Source organism: Prenolepis imparis, unplaced genomic scaffold (genome assembly GCF_030444845.1).
Source record: "Prenolepis imparis isolate NDT839.2.m4 unplaced genomic scaffold, iyPreImpa1.0 SCAF_3, whole genome shotgun sequence".
NCBI classification, from domain to species: domain Eukaryota; kingdom Metazoa; phylum Arthropoda; class Insecta; order Hymenoptera; family Formicidae; genus Prenolepis; species Prenolepis imparis.
Window position 1 is genome coordinate 13,727,538 of NW_028141161.1, and position 13,142 is coordinate 13,740,679.

The 13,142-nt window shown below is 38.7% G+C and overlaps 1 protein-coding gene across 2 annotated transcripts in view; it reads right to left on the reverse strand.

The window, feature by feature from the left end:
- Window positions 1–580: 580 nt before the first annotated feature.
- Zip48c (Zinc/iron regulated transporter-related protein 48C) overlaps window positions 581–13,142 on the reverse strand; it is a 34,671-nt gene continuing 22,109 nt past the window's right edge. For both annotated transcript variants that reach the window (XM_083034844.1, XM_083034843.1), the window contains exons 5-6: window positions 8,003–8,260; window positions 581–3,999 (exon numbers count right to left, since the gene is read on the reverse strand). In XM_083034844.1, coding sequence (XP_082890970.1) covers window positions 3,921–3,999; window positions 8,003–8,260 — 337 coding nt within the window. In that variant the 3' untranslated portion in view covers window positions 581–3,920. The remainder of the gene's footprint in view (window positions 4,000–8,002; window positions 8,261–13,142) is intronic.

A 13,142-nucleotide genomic window follows, 5' to 3' on the forward strand; every position in this document is an offset into this window, starting at 1 on the left:
TATATAACAATAATTATATCGTCGTCTTGTCAATTCTCCGAATATCCTTAATACTCATATTTAAACGAATAATATACTAATTAAGTTACGAAGGCACGTAATTTAATTGAAAAAGATTCATAATGTAGTTTACAGTTATAAAAATGAAAAGAGAATTCGTTACGCAATGTGCCAACGCAATCCCATGTCCAATATAAAATATTCCTGATTGAGGTCTTTTAATTAATTCGTTATCGTTTTCGCTGATATATAGATTCCTTGCAATCAAGTACTAATCGCCAAATTAATAAAGCAGCAGGCAGGCGTAAATTTTTGCAATTTACCTGAAATGTATCTGCACAAATTTTACAATTGACTGTACTAACTATATCTAAAGTACAATATGATATAATCACATGATCCACGTAATTAATTACCTGATTAATTACGGAAGATATATTTTGCTAAAGCATCACTCGCGCATATGTCATAATCATCAACGCGATGTTGATCGACCCTCGCTTCTATCATCGAAGCTTCGGCTGATGCTTGTTCGCACTGATTTAATATAAACCGAGTGTCGGTGGTACGCAGTGTACTCTTTAAATGGTAGTGATACCGATTGTCCGGATCGAGGATCGTCGAAAAAATCCGCCAGTAATATTTATACAATAAAATTCCTACAATAAAAAAAATTTTTTTTTTTTTTTTTTTTCGGAAAAAGCTTAATTGACTTCGAAATTGACAATCTTTATTTTATAAAATGTCAGTAATATAATGTTGAGATTAATTCCAATCCATGCTTAAGATGACAGTCCTTATCAAATCTCATCGCGACATTAGTGAAAATTATCATGCGAAAGATGCTTTTCGACGTCCATGAAACCAGACAGTCTACCTAACGAAACTATAATTATACGAGAATTATAATTCTATATAAGCACAATAAAAAGAAACAAGATGTAACATTGCGCATATAATAACAACAGCGTGGAAAAAACTGCCAATCAAAAATTGATCCCTAATCAAAATGCGTAATTAAGAAAAGCTATATTAATTATCATACCGGAGCACCGATATTAATTGGCAAGTATATTGCTTCTCATGATTTGAGATCAATTTCTGACTGCGTCAAAAAGCCTCGCTATTAATTTGACTGAGTACATCCACGACAAAGTTTCACCTTGTCTTTTTACGTCACGGCTCTTTTTTTTATACATACGTGAGTGTCGGCACACTCGTATATTCCTAATGTTTTAGTGATCTATCGACAGTGTATCAAAATATAGTCTTTATATCTTACATAAATGTACAGCGTCGAGAACCAGACATCTAGTGTGATTGATTTATTATATATTTTTCAATTATTGCGAGAATATATGCGTATCGCGAAATATCGATCTCGAATGCCGACTTGCAGCAATCGCTTTAATAAACGGAGAATATTATATACTCGTATCATATATTAAAAATAAATATTATATAGATTGTATAAGAAACCTATATATTTTCAAAATAAAAAAAATCAACTACAATTCTACATTAGGATAAAAAGATCAACTTTAAATCGATATAACTTATATATTCACAACATTCCTACTTTCATGAAATAGCAATCATGTTCAATGCTATTAGTGTGCGATGCATGCATTGTATTAATAGTAAATACAAATGTACATCGTTACTAAAAAATTAAAAGAGAAAAAATTGTTTAACAGTTAAAAAAAATTGTTAAGGAAATATCACAGGCGTGTATCCAATTTCGCGAGGTGGCCTATTTTTATGTCAACAGGAGCAACCTCGTTGTTACAGGGTAAACGCCATGTCATAAGAATGAAATTGCACTGTACGCGCTCTGTAATTAGAAAGAACACATTGTAACGCAATAAATCTGCGTAAAGGTTTGTACCTTCCAGATATGAGAAATGTAGTTAAAATAATTGCGTGGATGTGTATCGTGCGCACGAAAGACATTATGAAATTCATACTTTTTCTAGAGAAACTTTTGTTTCAAAAAAACAGATTTAGATACGACAATAAGTCTTTCATTAAGAATAAATTCTATAAATTATGGCAATGAATTGGAAGTATACAGGGTGTCCGGTAATAGTCGCATCAACCGTCGTGTGCAGGTAGAGCTAGTTAAACCGAGTAGAAAAGTCCTCTACCATTTTGTGATATTCTCAATAATAAGAGAGAAATAAATTAAAGAAAATCAGCCAATTCGCGCGATGATAAGCGTGCGGCGAGAAGAGACAGCCCACTCGGGGGTCCAGAGTTAGCGCTACTCGTATGGAGTTACTGTCTTTTGTAAAGCGCTCCTCCCCGCTTCATCGCGCGCTTAGCAACCGTGTAACATTATACTGTTTCTTTTCGCCGCATGCTTAGTAACGACATAAAACTGGGCTGTCTCTTCTCGCCGTCGTTACGCGAATTGGCCGATCTTTATTAATTAATATCTCTCTTATTATTGAGAATATCGCAAAATGATAGAGGACTTTTCTACTCGGTTTAACTAGCTCTACCTGCACACGACGGTTGATGCGACTATTACCGGACACCCTGTATAGATGATTGACGAGCGAATTAGTTCACTGATTAGAAAAAAAAACTGCAATCAAAACCTCATAATATTAACCACATTTAGAATTTGGCCGAGTAATAATACAGCATGTGTTGGAGACATGCTTGTATTATTGAACCAATGACTAACATTCATGGACACATTATTAATCTTTAAAAATTGCACAACAAATATTGCGGTTTCATTTAATAGCACAATAATGGAAAAATTAAAGTGCAATTATATAATGAGACATATCAAAAAACAACACAATAATAATAGATTGCACACATTATATAGGAAATCAATAAACAATTTACATTAATGCTTTAATTAATCCTGTCAGTTCAAAATTGTCGTATAATAATAAATCTGTTTAAATAAGAAATTAATATCAACTCATATATCTTTGCGAGATATTCATTATTATATTCTCGATGAAAGAAATATTTTGAGAAAATTAATTTTTTTTCGACAGTTTTCTCGACGCTGTGCATTCTTTCAATTGTTTTATCTATTGATTAATTATTTTTTACGATTGCATCGATCTTGCAATTATCTCGGTGAATCCTGAAAGACATTGAGTTCGATGTTCGATTTTAAGTTTAGTCCGGCAAATTGTTGTGTCTTCGATTCTATTCGATTTCTGCAATTACTGAAGACTACATAGACGGGAAGACGTTTTCAGAATGAAATGCATTTTAGAAAAGCGAGAAATATTCCGCTTTAAAAAAATGTACTTTGCACGATTAAACAACTCAACTTTTGCCACCACATTAATCGAACATCGAATCACAACGAATAAATCAAGATTAAAACGCAATCTCTAATATCTCCGTCTTAATCAATATTTTACCGAAATTGAAACTAGTAGTATATATACATAGTACAATAATGATATTCGATAAATTCGGTTTTTGATGTTGTAAATATAATAAAATTCGTCTCTCTTTCACACAGGTATTTGTGTGGTAACGATAATAATGGAAATGCAATAATTACCGTGATAAAAGGGTGTTTAGCGATATTATAATAATTTCTTGCGTTAAAGTCTGTTTCTCGATAAATATGTTACGATTTGTGGAAATACGTATTGATTGGCAATTATCTTCTACTTCACTACTATTCGATTCTCCTGAGTCTTTAAGGATGAAAAAAGTGCCTCAACGAATAAAAAAAAAAAAGATAGGTCAGGTCAGGAAACATTGCAGCACTTAATTTTCGCCTCTTTCGAAAAGACACGCTATTGTCCAATGAATACCGCGAGTCGAAAAGACATGTCTCCGCGACTGTAAACACTTGTTACCGCACATAATTTTTACACGTTCACAAAAGCGTTGGACACGCTTTGTGAACGACTACTTTGTGGATGATGTCCTTAACCTAGGCCAACGTCTAGAGACATCATCACCAGGAAACCGACGATGGCTGCCCAACTGGCGAGTTTGCCATTTCCGCTGTAAACAGAAAATATACGCGACGTATTCGCATTAAGATCGCAGAGAATCGCGAGGTCCTTACGACTGTGTTGATTACAGTCAGTGAAACGTGAAACATTTTCTTTTCTCTACGATCTTCGCAGGTGCAATCTTGTACTCGAAAAGTTTTTTTATATTCTAACGATAGCCAGAATAGCTAAGGTTCTTCGTAACTTTTTATACAGTTTTATTATTACGTTCTGAAAAATGAGATTGCGAGTCCTGTTAAAGTTATTCAAAGATACACGAGTGTCCTTTAGGCTTTCTTGGAAGGTCTTTCTTCTGGATTTTCGTCGCACTTGATCGGTCTTGCGCAACATCGCGGTATAGACGTGATTTATGCGCGGTAAGGAGCGGGAGGGGAATTTTAATTAGCGCAACCGGCGGCGCGCGGATCGAACGTAAAAATCGAAGGACGAAGGGTACGGACGGGGGACGAGGGTACGGGGAATTAAAAAGGCGGCACTGGCGCCGTCGCCCACCACTATCCTCGTCGTCTCGCTGCCTACGGCCCCGTGGCAACGACCTGGGAGAAAGAGAGGCCCAGGATGGCGAGAAATAAAAGGGTTTTCGCGGCAAGTAAGTAGGGATTAAGCACATACAAAGCACACACTCGTGCCGCGCGTATATACCCCAGTATTGCACGCGTCACGGCTTGTTGATTTCGTAAATTATATACGGCCATCAATTTTAACGGCCGGCGAAACGCGTCGTTGTATTTCGGTGGGCGTTCTACCACATCAATCATATCCGCGCGGTAAGTACCTCTTTTCGGTGTGCCTCAGAAAATTTGTATTTTTATTGGTCATTATCGTGTCTCACACATCGCAATAGTAGCCGGGATAACAATGTCGATCCCCAATGTCGTCGTTGTCATCGTCGTCGTCTGCCGTAAAACTGGGCCCTCGCGTTAAGTGACGTTTCGCATTCGCTGAATAAAAATCGAGCCTCGATTCGATTTATCGTAATTATGTATATTTAGCGTAATTTGAATTGAATCCGATATTCGTGAAATGTTAATTTCTGGCGAACAATAATAAAAAATTCTTACGTATACTCTATATATTTCTCGGTTTTCTCCAAACTCTCTTGACAGTTTGAAATAGTTGTAATTTAAATTCATTATCGAACATTCTATATATTAAATCGCATCAATGTTTCATTAATTTGGAATTCTTCTTACAATCGAAACTGTATTTTAGTCGCCGAAGGAAATGTCAGCTAATTATTCGGATTATCTCCGAATAAGTGAAAGTTTCGATAAGGCGATAAATTTAAATATCCCTATATCGTGGAGATCAGATCGCGTCGAACGCGGAACACGAGTATCATCGGCGATGAAGCAGGCGTTCCTTTTCGCCGAGCAGAAGAAAATGCAAATTGCACGAGGGGCGACCGTTCCACGAAACGCGAGTCGAACCAAGCTGAGTCGAGCCGTGCTGATTTTTGTCTTGGTACTTCTCGTTTCGCGAAAGTATCGAAGTCTTGAGAAAATTCGAAAATATATTACTTTTATCCCTTTCCGCTCTTCCGACTTAGATTGATATTACATTGCGTACTTGGCCCAGTTTAATTAAATAAACGCGAATATAATTTTTCGATACAGCAACACTTTTCCTCCGTCTCGTAATCTTAATCTTGGTTACGATGTGGACACGAAGAAAGTTTTTTTTGATCAACAACTAATGGCGTAAGTGATGTCGGTGATGTGTGCAGATTGTTTAACCCATAATTTTTAATACTTTCTTTAAATAAAACAAGTAGGAGTTTGACAAGTACGACTCTGGTAGCACGATGGTAATACAAATATTACAAATTGCGAGTTGGGCACTTATGGCACTTTAGAAATGTATTCATCGTCGTTTCTTAAGGAGAAATGAGGACTTGTTAATAATACACATATTTGTACGCGCGTTCGCGTATAAAAGGGAAATTTTTATTTCTAAAAGGACTTGGTCATAAATATGCTTTTCGAATGTGATCGTCATTAGAATTTCGAAGATATTGATGTGCCGATTGCGTTAGCGTTAAGCGAAAAGCAAAGTCGGATTGCGTGCAACCTATGCAAATGCAATTCGAGATGAAGCGAGAGAACTTTCTTCCTTGGAGAAGGATTGTTCTCGCGGAGAGAGAGAGAACTCTTCCTTCGCGGAGGTCGAGCAACGGTTTCCGCGAAGGAGACGAGGAAAGACGAGGAACGGACGCGAAAGAGCCAAGAGCGATCTGTTTTCACTTTTGTGTTTTCCGGCCACCCGAAGGGTTCCCGAGGGAGCGAGTCGAGAACGACTGTCTCAGAGGATCCGCGCGCGACGTGAGAGGAAAAGTAAAGGAGGGAAAGAGAGCGGCGCGCTCGGTTATCCGGGCGGTTAGATCGCACGCGAAATACAAAAGGAGCCAATTATAATGACAATGCGCCTTCTTCAACTAGACCGCCGTCGGGCCTGGGAAAGAAATTCGCCACGTCCGTTTCGTCGACGGCGCGCTAACTACGGCACTGCCGTCACGCGCCATTGTACCGTAATCGCTCTCGAATACGGACATCGTAGATACGTATGCGCTTGTGTGCGCGTAATGTATCTGTATATAAATATATATGTATACATATATGTATATGTATATTATATATGTGCGTGTCCACTTGACACAAGTAGAAATTCATAGGACATACACCACAAAAATCTTTCCTTCTCATTATTTATGCGTTGTATTGCTCCGCATGATCGCAGAAACGATTTTGCTGAGTTCTAGTAGCTTTCAATCATACGAAATGTTTCTGAGTTACAGAGTTTGCAGTAACGTTTGCAGTAACGTTACAAGTTAAAGTGAAAGCATTATTTAATTATTTCATTGCCATAGCGCTAATAATTATTGTACGAGACATACATAATATAGCATGTTAAATTAAATAAGAGAGAGATCTAATTTTTAATTAATTTAATAGATTTCATGACAATTTCTGGATTTTAGAGTATTTAGAGATATAAGAATTTATAAAGAAAATATATCAAAAATATAGATAAGTACAAGAAGTATAATTTATTATTGAGGGTCATAATCTCTAAATTGATTTATTCGCACAGCAGAGCTTTTTTCTTTATATAGCAAGCGTATATGCATAGCAATCAGCTCAGCGCAAATAATATTCTTGACAAAGAATGACAAATATACAAAGATATCGAACGATAACGAGAGAGAGAAGCTCAGATTACTCGTAAGGCGAGAAGTCTGCGGAACGATTGGATTGGAGAATCGCGCATGGTCGAGAAATCGCCATCGAACGACCATCCGCGGTCCGCATCTCCATTGGCGGGAGAATAAATCCCGAAATAAAGGGTCATTGTGTCGGTGGGAAAAGCGCCTTCCGCCCTTCTGACTCCGAGCCTAGGACCGGGTTCTAATTCGCCCTGAATGGGCCGAGGGTGAAACGTGAGACGGAAACGGGTGCAAGTGCACCGTGGACTGGTGCCTCCAGTACGAACGGTATTTAAAAAAAAATGAATAAGAGAGAAAGAGAGACAGAAGGAGAGATAGAGAGAAATAGAGAGAAAAAGGAAGAAGGGAGAGAAGAAAGGATGAGAAGCCGGAACCAGTTAAGGGAACGAATTGCGTCCAAGATCGTCTGTGCGAACCAGCTTCACCCTTCTGTATTCAACACCACCTTCTACGTTTTTTCTTTTCTTTTTTTTTTTAACATGTGCATTTTTCGCGCGAATTATATATATTACATTACTTATCTTTTGGAAATATAGTTGCAGTTGAAAACGTTCCAAACAGATTTATTACTTGCGATTTTACTTAATTATTCCGTTGATTTTATTCTTATGCATTTTCGAGAGACTTATCGAACATTATAGCAATCTTGAGAACGAGTTAAGTAAAGTAACCGTTGGTTGTATTTTTGAGTATTGTAAAAATAGCGCGCAATAGAAATCGTTTAGCAATTTCAAGTTTTCTCGGGGACAGGTGATTATACGGTACATACCTTTGATGCGCTTCCGGGATGATGTCGTCGATCACGACATAGATCATCGCACCGGCCGCGAAGGCAAGTGCATAAGGTAGCGCAGGTGCGGCGAGCGTCACTCCGGCTGCACCAAGCACACCGGCGATAGGTTCCACCATCCCCGAAAGCTGACCGTACCAGAAGCTTTTCAGGGTACTAATCCCGGCGGCCTGGAGAGGCAGAGACACCGCCAATCCTTCCGGAAAGTTTTGTATTCCGATCCCGATCGCAAGATTTCTGCAACAAATTTCGAGTTTCGAATTTTACCTTAAGTTTTTTCTGTACGCTGTATTAATTATAAACAAAAATGATAATAATAACTCCATCGCAAATATTAACAAAATTAATGAACTCCAAAATCTTTTTAATTAACATTAGCGACAATAATAATAGTGAAGTGTATTTTATATCCTTTATCTATATCTGAACATGATTTTTTCACCAGAAATTATAAGAAACGTTCCGACGTCTCGTGACATTTCCGTGCTAAGTGCTAACTGCAGTGAGATTCATCGATCTTACTTCGAGTATAAGAAATATCCATTCGCGAATTCTGTAAGATGGAAGCGCAAGGCTGCACTGGCGGATTGCAGTGAGCGGCGGCGGTATGCAAAAATAGCAGCTGTTCCGCTGTAGAATGGGAAAGAGAGAGAGAGAAAGAAGCGCTTAGCGCGATCGCAGGATAAGAACGAAACCAAAGGAGACAAGGTAGCTCCGCGCGAGAATCAACTTGCACATACACACATACACAGATACATATGCACACACACACACACACACACACACACACACACACACACATCGCACCGGCACAGCGGTGAGTTCTTGAAACTGGTCGACGACTTCGACATTCCCCGGATTTTTCCATCTTTGCGAGCGGAGCAGAGCGCTCGGAGAGCCGCGAGGCTTCCTAGATCTAGCCGGTGTACCGCTCGCTCTTTCATGCTTACCGGAGAACGGCAAAGCTTACTCGACCAAGGATCGCCGCTCATAAATAAGATGTCAATGAACGACAAAGTCTCGAGTTTCGCTTCCAGTTACGCAGGCTGTAACGTCTGGCAGCGACATAAAATTATTGGAGAAATGGTCGCGAATAAATTGAGGTAATGTAACATGTTCGTATCATTAACATTAATAATTAATTATGATATTTAATTGTATGTAGGAGGTATGTGTATGTGGGAAGGGGTGTGCCTATCCACCAGAGGCCATTTACATATAAATGATATAAATTAATATGACCATACTATTACTGTCTAATTCTCAAGATAAAATTAATTATCAATTAAGGTATATGATTTTAATTTCAAATATAATCAAGATAAATTTCTCTTTACACGAGTAAAAAGATATGTTAGAAAAAAATTAACACTCTATATATTATTCGCCAAAATAATTACACGGTGTATTAGTGACACGATCGATATACAGAAGGAAACACACGCAGAGTTAGCTTCGTTGTAAGCTCGCGAGACCTCTTTCCTCGACCTCGGTTCATCTCTGTCTCTCTTTTCCGCGACCTCGCGGACCGCCAAGTGTGATCTATGGTCCAAGTAATAGCATGGTAGAATCACGTTGAAGAATGAGGGAGAAAGGTAGGCAGAGAGCGAGATAGCGAGCGAGGAGGAAAGGAAAGGAACAGCGGGAAAGAGAGACGTAACAGGTGAATGAACGACGAGATCGCGTACACAGTCTAACACACACAAGAGCCGGCGGGATATCTCGCATATATTGCACGTCGTCGTCGCGGAATTCTCCTCATCTTCGGAATATCATCGCGCAAAGACCCCGCGATTCGCCACAATCTCGCAACGAATCCTTCCATTCACTACTCCAAGAGAGCAAGTCGAGAAATGCTGAGGTTGAACTTTTCGAAACTTCGCGGATGAATCGATCGATTAATAGATTTGAATTCCGCGAGATGCATAAGAGACGAGCTATTTACATATTTGTCGAATTATGCATGAGAATATTTTTAGCAGAAAGTAGGTTGCGTTTCCCTTTGACGATAATTTCTAAAGTAATTATAATCCCAGCGATTTTCACACCTATACAGCGATCTCTATTGGTAAATTATTAAAAATACATGGAATAATTTCTTCGACTGTCGCGGTGAGATAAAATTTTTTTACTTCTCGGTTAGATTTTCTTCGAAGGTAATTGTGAAATCAATTATAATCCAACTCTGGGGTTATCGAGATGCTGTTTCTCTCTTTCAGTACAACTTCAATGAGAGATTCTTAGAATCGGCGTAATAGTATTCCTACAAAACTAGAACCTGAGGCCTCGCAATAATCCCATGACCGGAGTTGAATTGAAGAACGGGAAATGGTCGAGAGAGAGCCCCGTTGGAGGAGTTAGGGAGACGATCCAATTCTAAGACCCATAAGAAGCGAGAAAACGGTACCAGGCTTTATGGAGGAGACTAACTATTCCGAATGAATGGCTCGACCGGATCGGACAAAGTCGCGCGCGCGCGCGAAACCACTGAAACGAAGAAAAACCCTTCGGTTCTGGTACGTGGAACGCGGTAACGAAGATCTTCCGCGATCTAGCTCCCGTAATTCGATATTCATGAGCATCAGACGTGGCGCACGCTATAGCGAGAATAAACCTTCGTAAGGCTTAAGAGTCATCGTTGTTAGTAATCATACATTGCGGCTTGACAAATAGTTAATAAGTTCCCTTCGCTTCTGCTGAGAAATATAAATTAATCCCACATATAATTAAGTTAACAATTACAGAGTACAAAACTATTATTTTACAATTATTATTTTAAATAATTAGCGTAATACTATGAAAATTTTTATTTTTAAGATAGTGTATGCTTATTTTATCTCCAAATGAGAAAACGTTTTAGGGATGTTCTCCACAAATTTCTCTCTTTATGTCTTTATAAAAGTAGAATTTTTTTGAGTGTTAAAACTTATAAAAATCTATTAAAAAGTGCATTTTTGAACACAGTTTTAATACCGAAATAAAATAAAAAATTAATGAGATATTTCACGAATTTAGTGATGCATATTGCTTCGAAAACAAGACAGTATCAAAAAAATTTTTAATGACAGCTAATAAAACTACCTATTTCCAACACAGTCGTGCAAAAATGTTGCCGTTAGTATCGCGAAGAATCAAGTGCAATTCGCAAAAATGTCTAACCACCGTTTGAATGCAAGCGAATCGATAGTCAAAGTAGAAAAAAAAACTTAGAAACGATCGATCCAGATGCAATAGAAGAGCAAGTTCTTTCGGCGAATCGCCTATCCGCAAACGATCGAGATTTACAAGAAACAATAGATCAACGCGAATGGCAGGAGAGAACGACGGCGAGGTCGACATATAGATAGACGTCGCGGCGAGAGAGGCAGAGCACAGGTGAATGAATGACGTGATCCGCGCTCTTGCGCAGGGCGATCATCCAGTATAAGGTGATTCTTTCCTCCGTGGACGTACACGATGGGAGCGGGCCCGAAGGGTCCCCGGCGAGAGGTATGTCATGCCGCGACATGTCGCGCGTTATTTCATGCGACGACGGCATCATCGTCGCCGCATTCCTGCGGCGTCGAGGTACATAAGTGGTTATACAGTTAACCCGTCGAGTCCGGCTGTTCGCCAGTTGCATCGGGGGAGGTCATCCGAGTTCCGAGAACGATCGTCCTCGTCCGCCCGTCTCCTCTCGCCGTCGTTTGTATTCGTGTGTGTGTGTATGTCTGTGAGTGTTGTGTGTCTGATCGTGTATCATCGTTCCTTCTCGTCGCCGTTGTAACACGAGTACGGTTATCTTTTTCCCTGAGTACCCCACTACCTTATCGCGGGCCCTTCGACGAGCACTATCATTGTCGGTCGTTCGGGGCTTCTTTTCCTTCCTGAGTTCTTTCCACGGTCAGGGCCTCGCTATTCCCGATTCCTTCGATCGCGTACGATACCAGACGATTAGGACGAAGGTAAATAGGTTTAATATTTTAAATTTTCATTGTTAAATTGCTCATAAACGTCTGAGAAAAACCTAGCCTGCCATTCATAATTATTATATCTCTGAAATGTTCCTCGAAAGGAGTAAACATTATTTAGAAAAGTGAGACCTTATATTAGATACTTATTTTCTTTGTAACGAGTTTTTTAATTAATCTTATTATTGTTTTAATTAATCTTTTAATTTATCTGCAATATAAGCTTCGTGTTAAAATTTCTTGACAAGAGTGAGATATGTGCAACGTATTAATTAATATTTCCCTACCTATTTCCCGACCTTTCCCTAATGCTGATTATATTTTATGCGTCACTTATCTGCTTATTTGTTGATAATGATAGCAAAGTTATCATTCTTTCGTGCCGACACGTACGATGCAGACGCGACCGCATGTTAACTTGAGGCCGCAAAAGATTCGAGCGCAAAGCAGCAGCCGGATCGAGCAAAGGATGGTGAACGAAGGAAAGTACAGGAGAAGTCGGGTAGATAACCTTAGGAACGGGGAGGCTGAGAGCTCTCTCATAGGGAGTAGAGGATGCCGGGCCGAGGAATGCTTCGCGCGAGGAGTTCTCAGGATCCGGGAGAAAGTATTGGCGAGTAAGTCGATATGCGCGTAGATCCATGACGAGTTTTCAGGAGAGGGAATTTTTCTAATAAAATCGCGCTTTATTTTCTTTCGCATGACCGTCTTAATTAAGGCTTCGTACAGTGTAGGTAAAAAACCGATGATGTGACGATCGAAATAGAAGAAAGCTAAACATATAACAAAATTATTAATTTAAAAGGACGTGAAAAAATTTAGACGTGCGATTTTTTTGCGTAAAATATTTAAACTCTTAATCTTTGTCTTTTATCTTTTCTTATTTTTTTCTGTCTGTAAAACTTTGCAATTTGATAAAAGTAGTAGTAATATTCTGTCGAGTAAAATATCGAGGTATGTAGAGAAACACAAACGTTACGTAATTAAACGTTAATTAAAAATTGACAAAATCTAATAATTTTTATCTTATAAAAATTTTCAAATTAATTCTCTTAATGTTAAAGTCTCTAATTTGTCAAGTAAAATATAAATTCTCTCTGAATTTATTCTATATAATTGCTGTAGAAAAATTTTCGATCTGAAACTCACGACATAAAATCGCGAAAGCC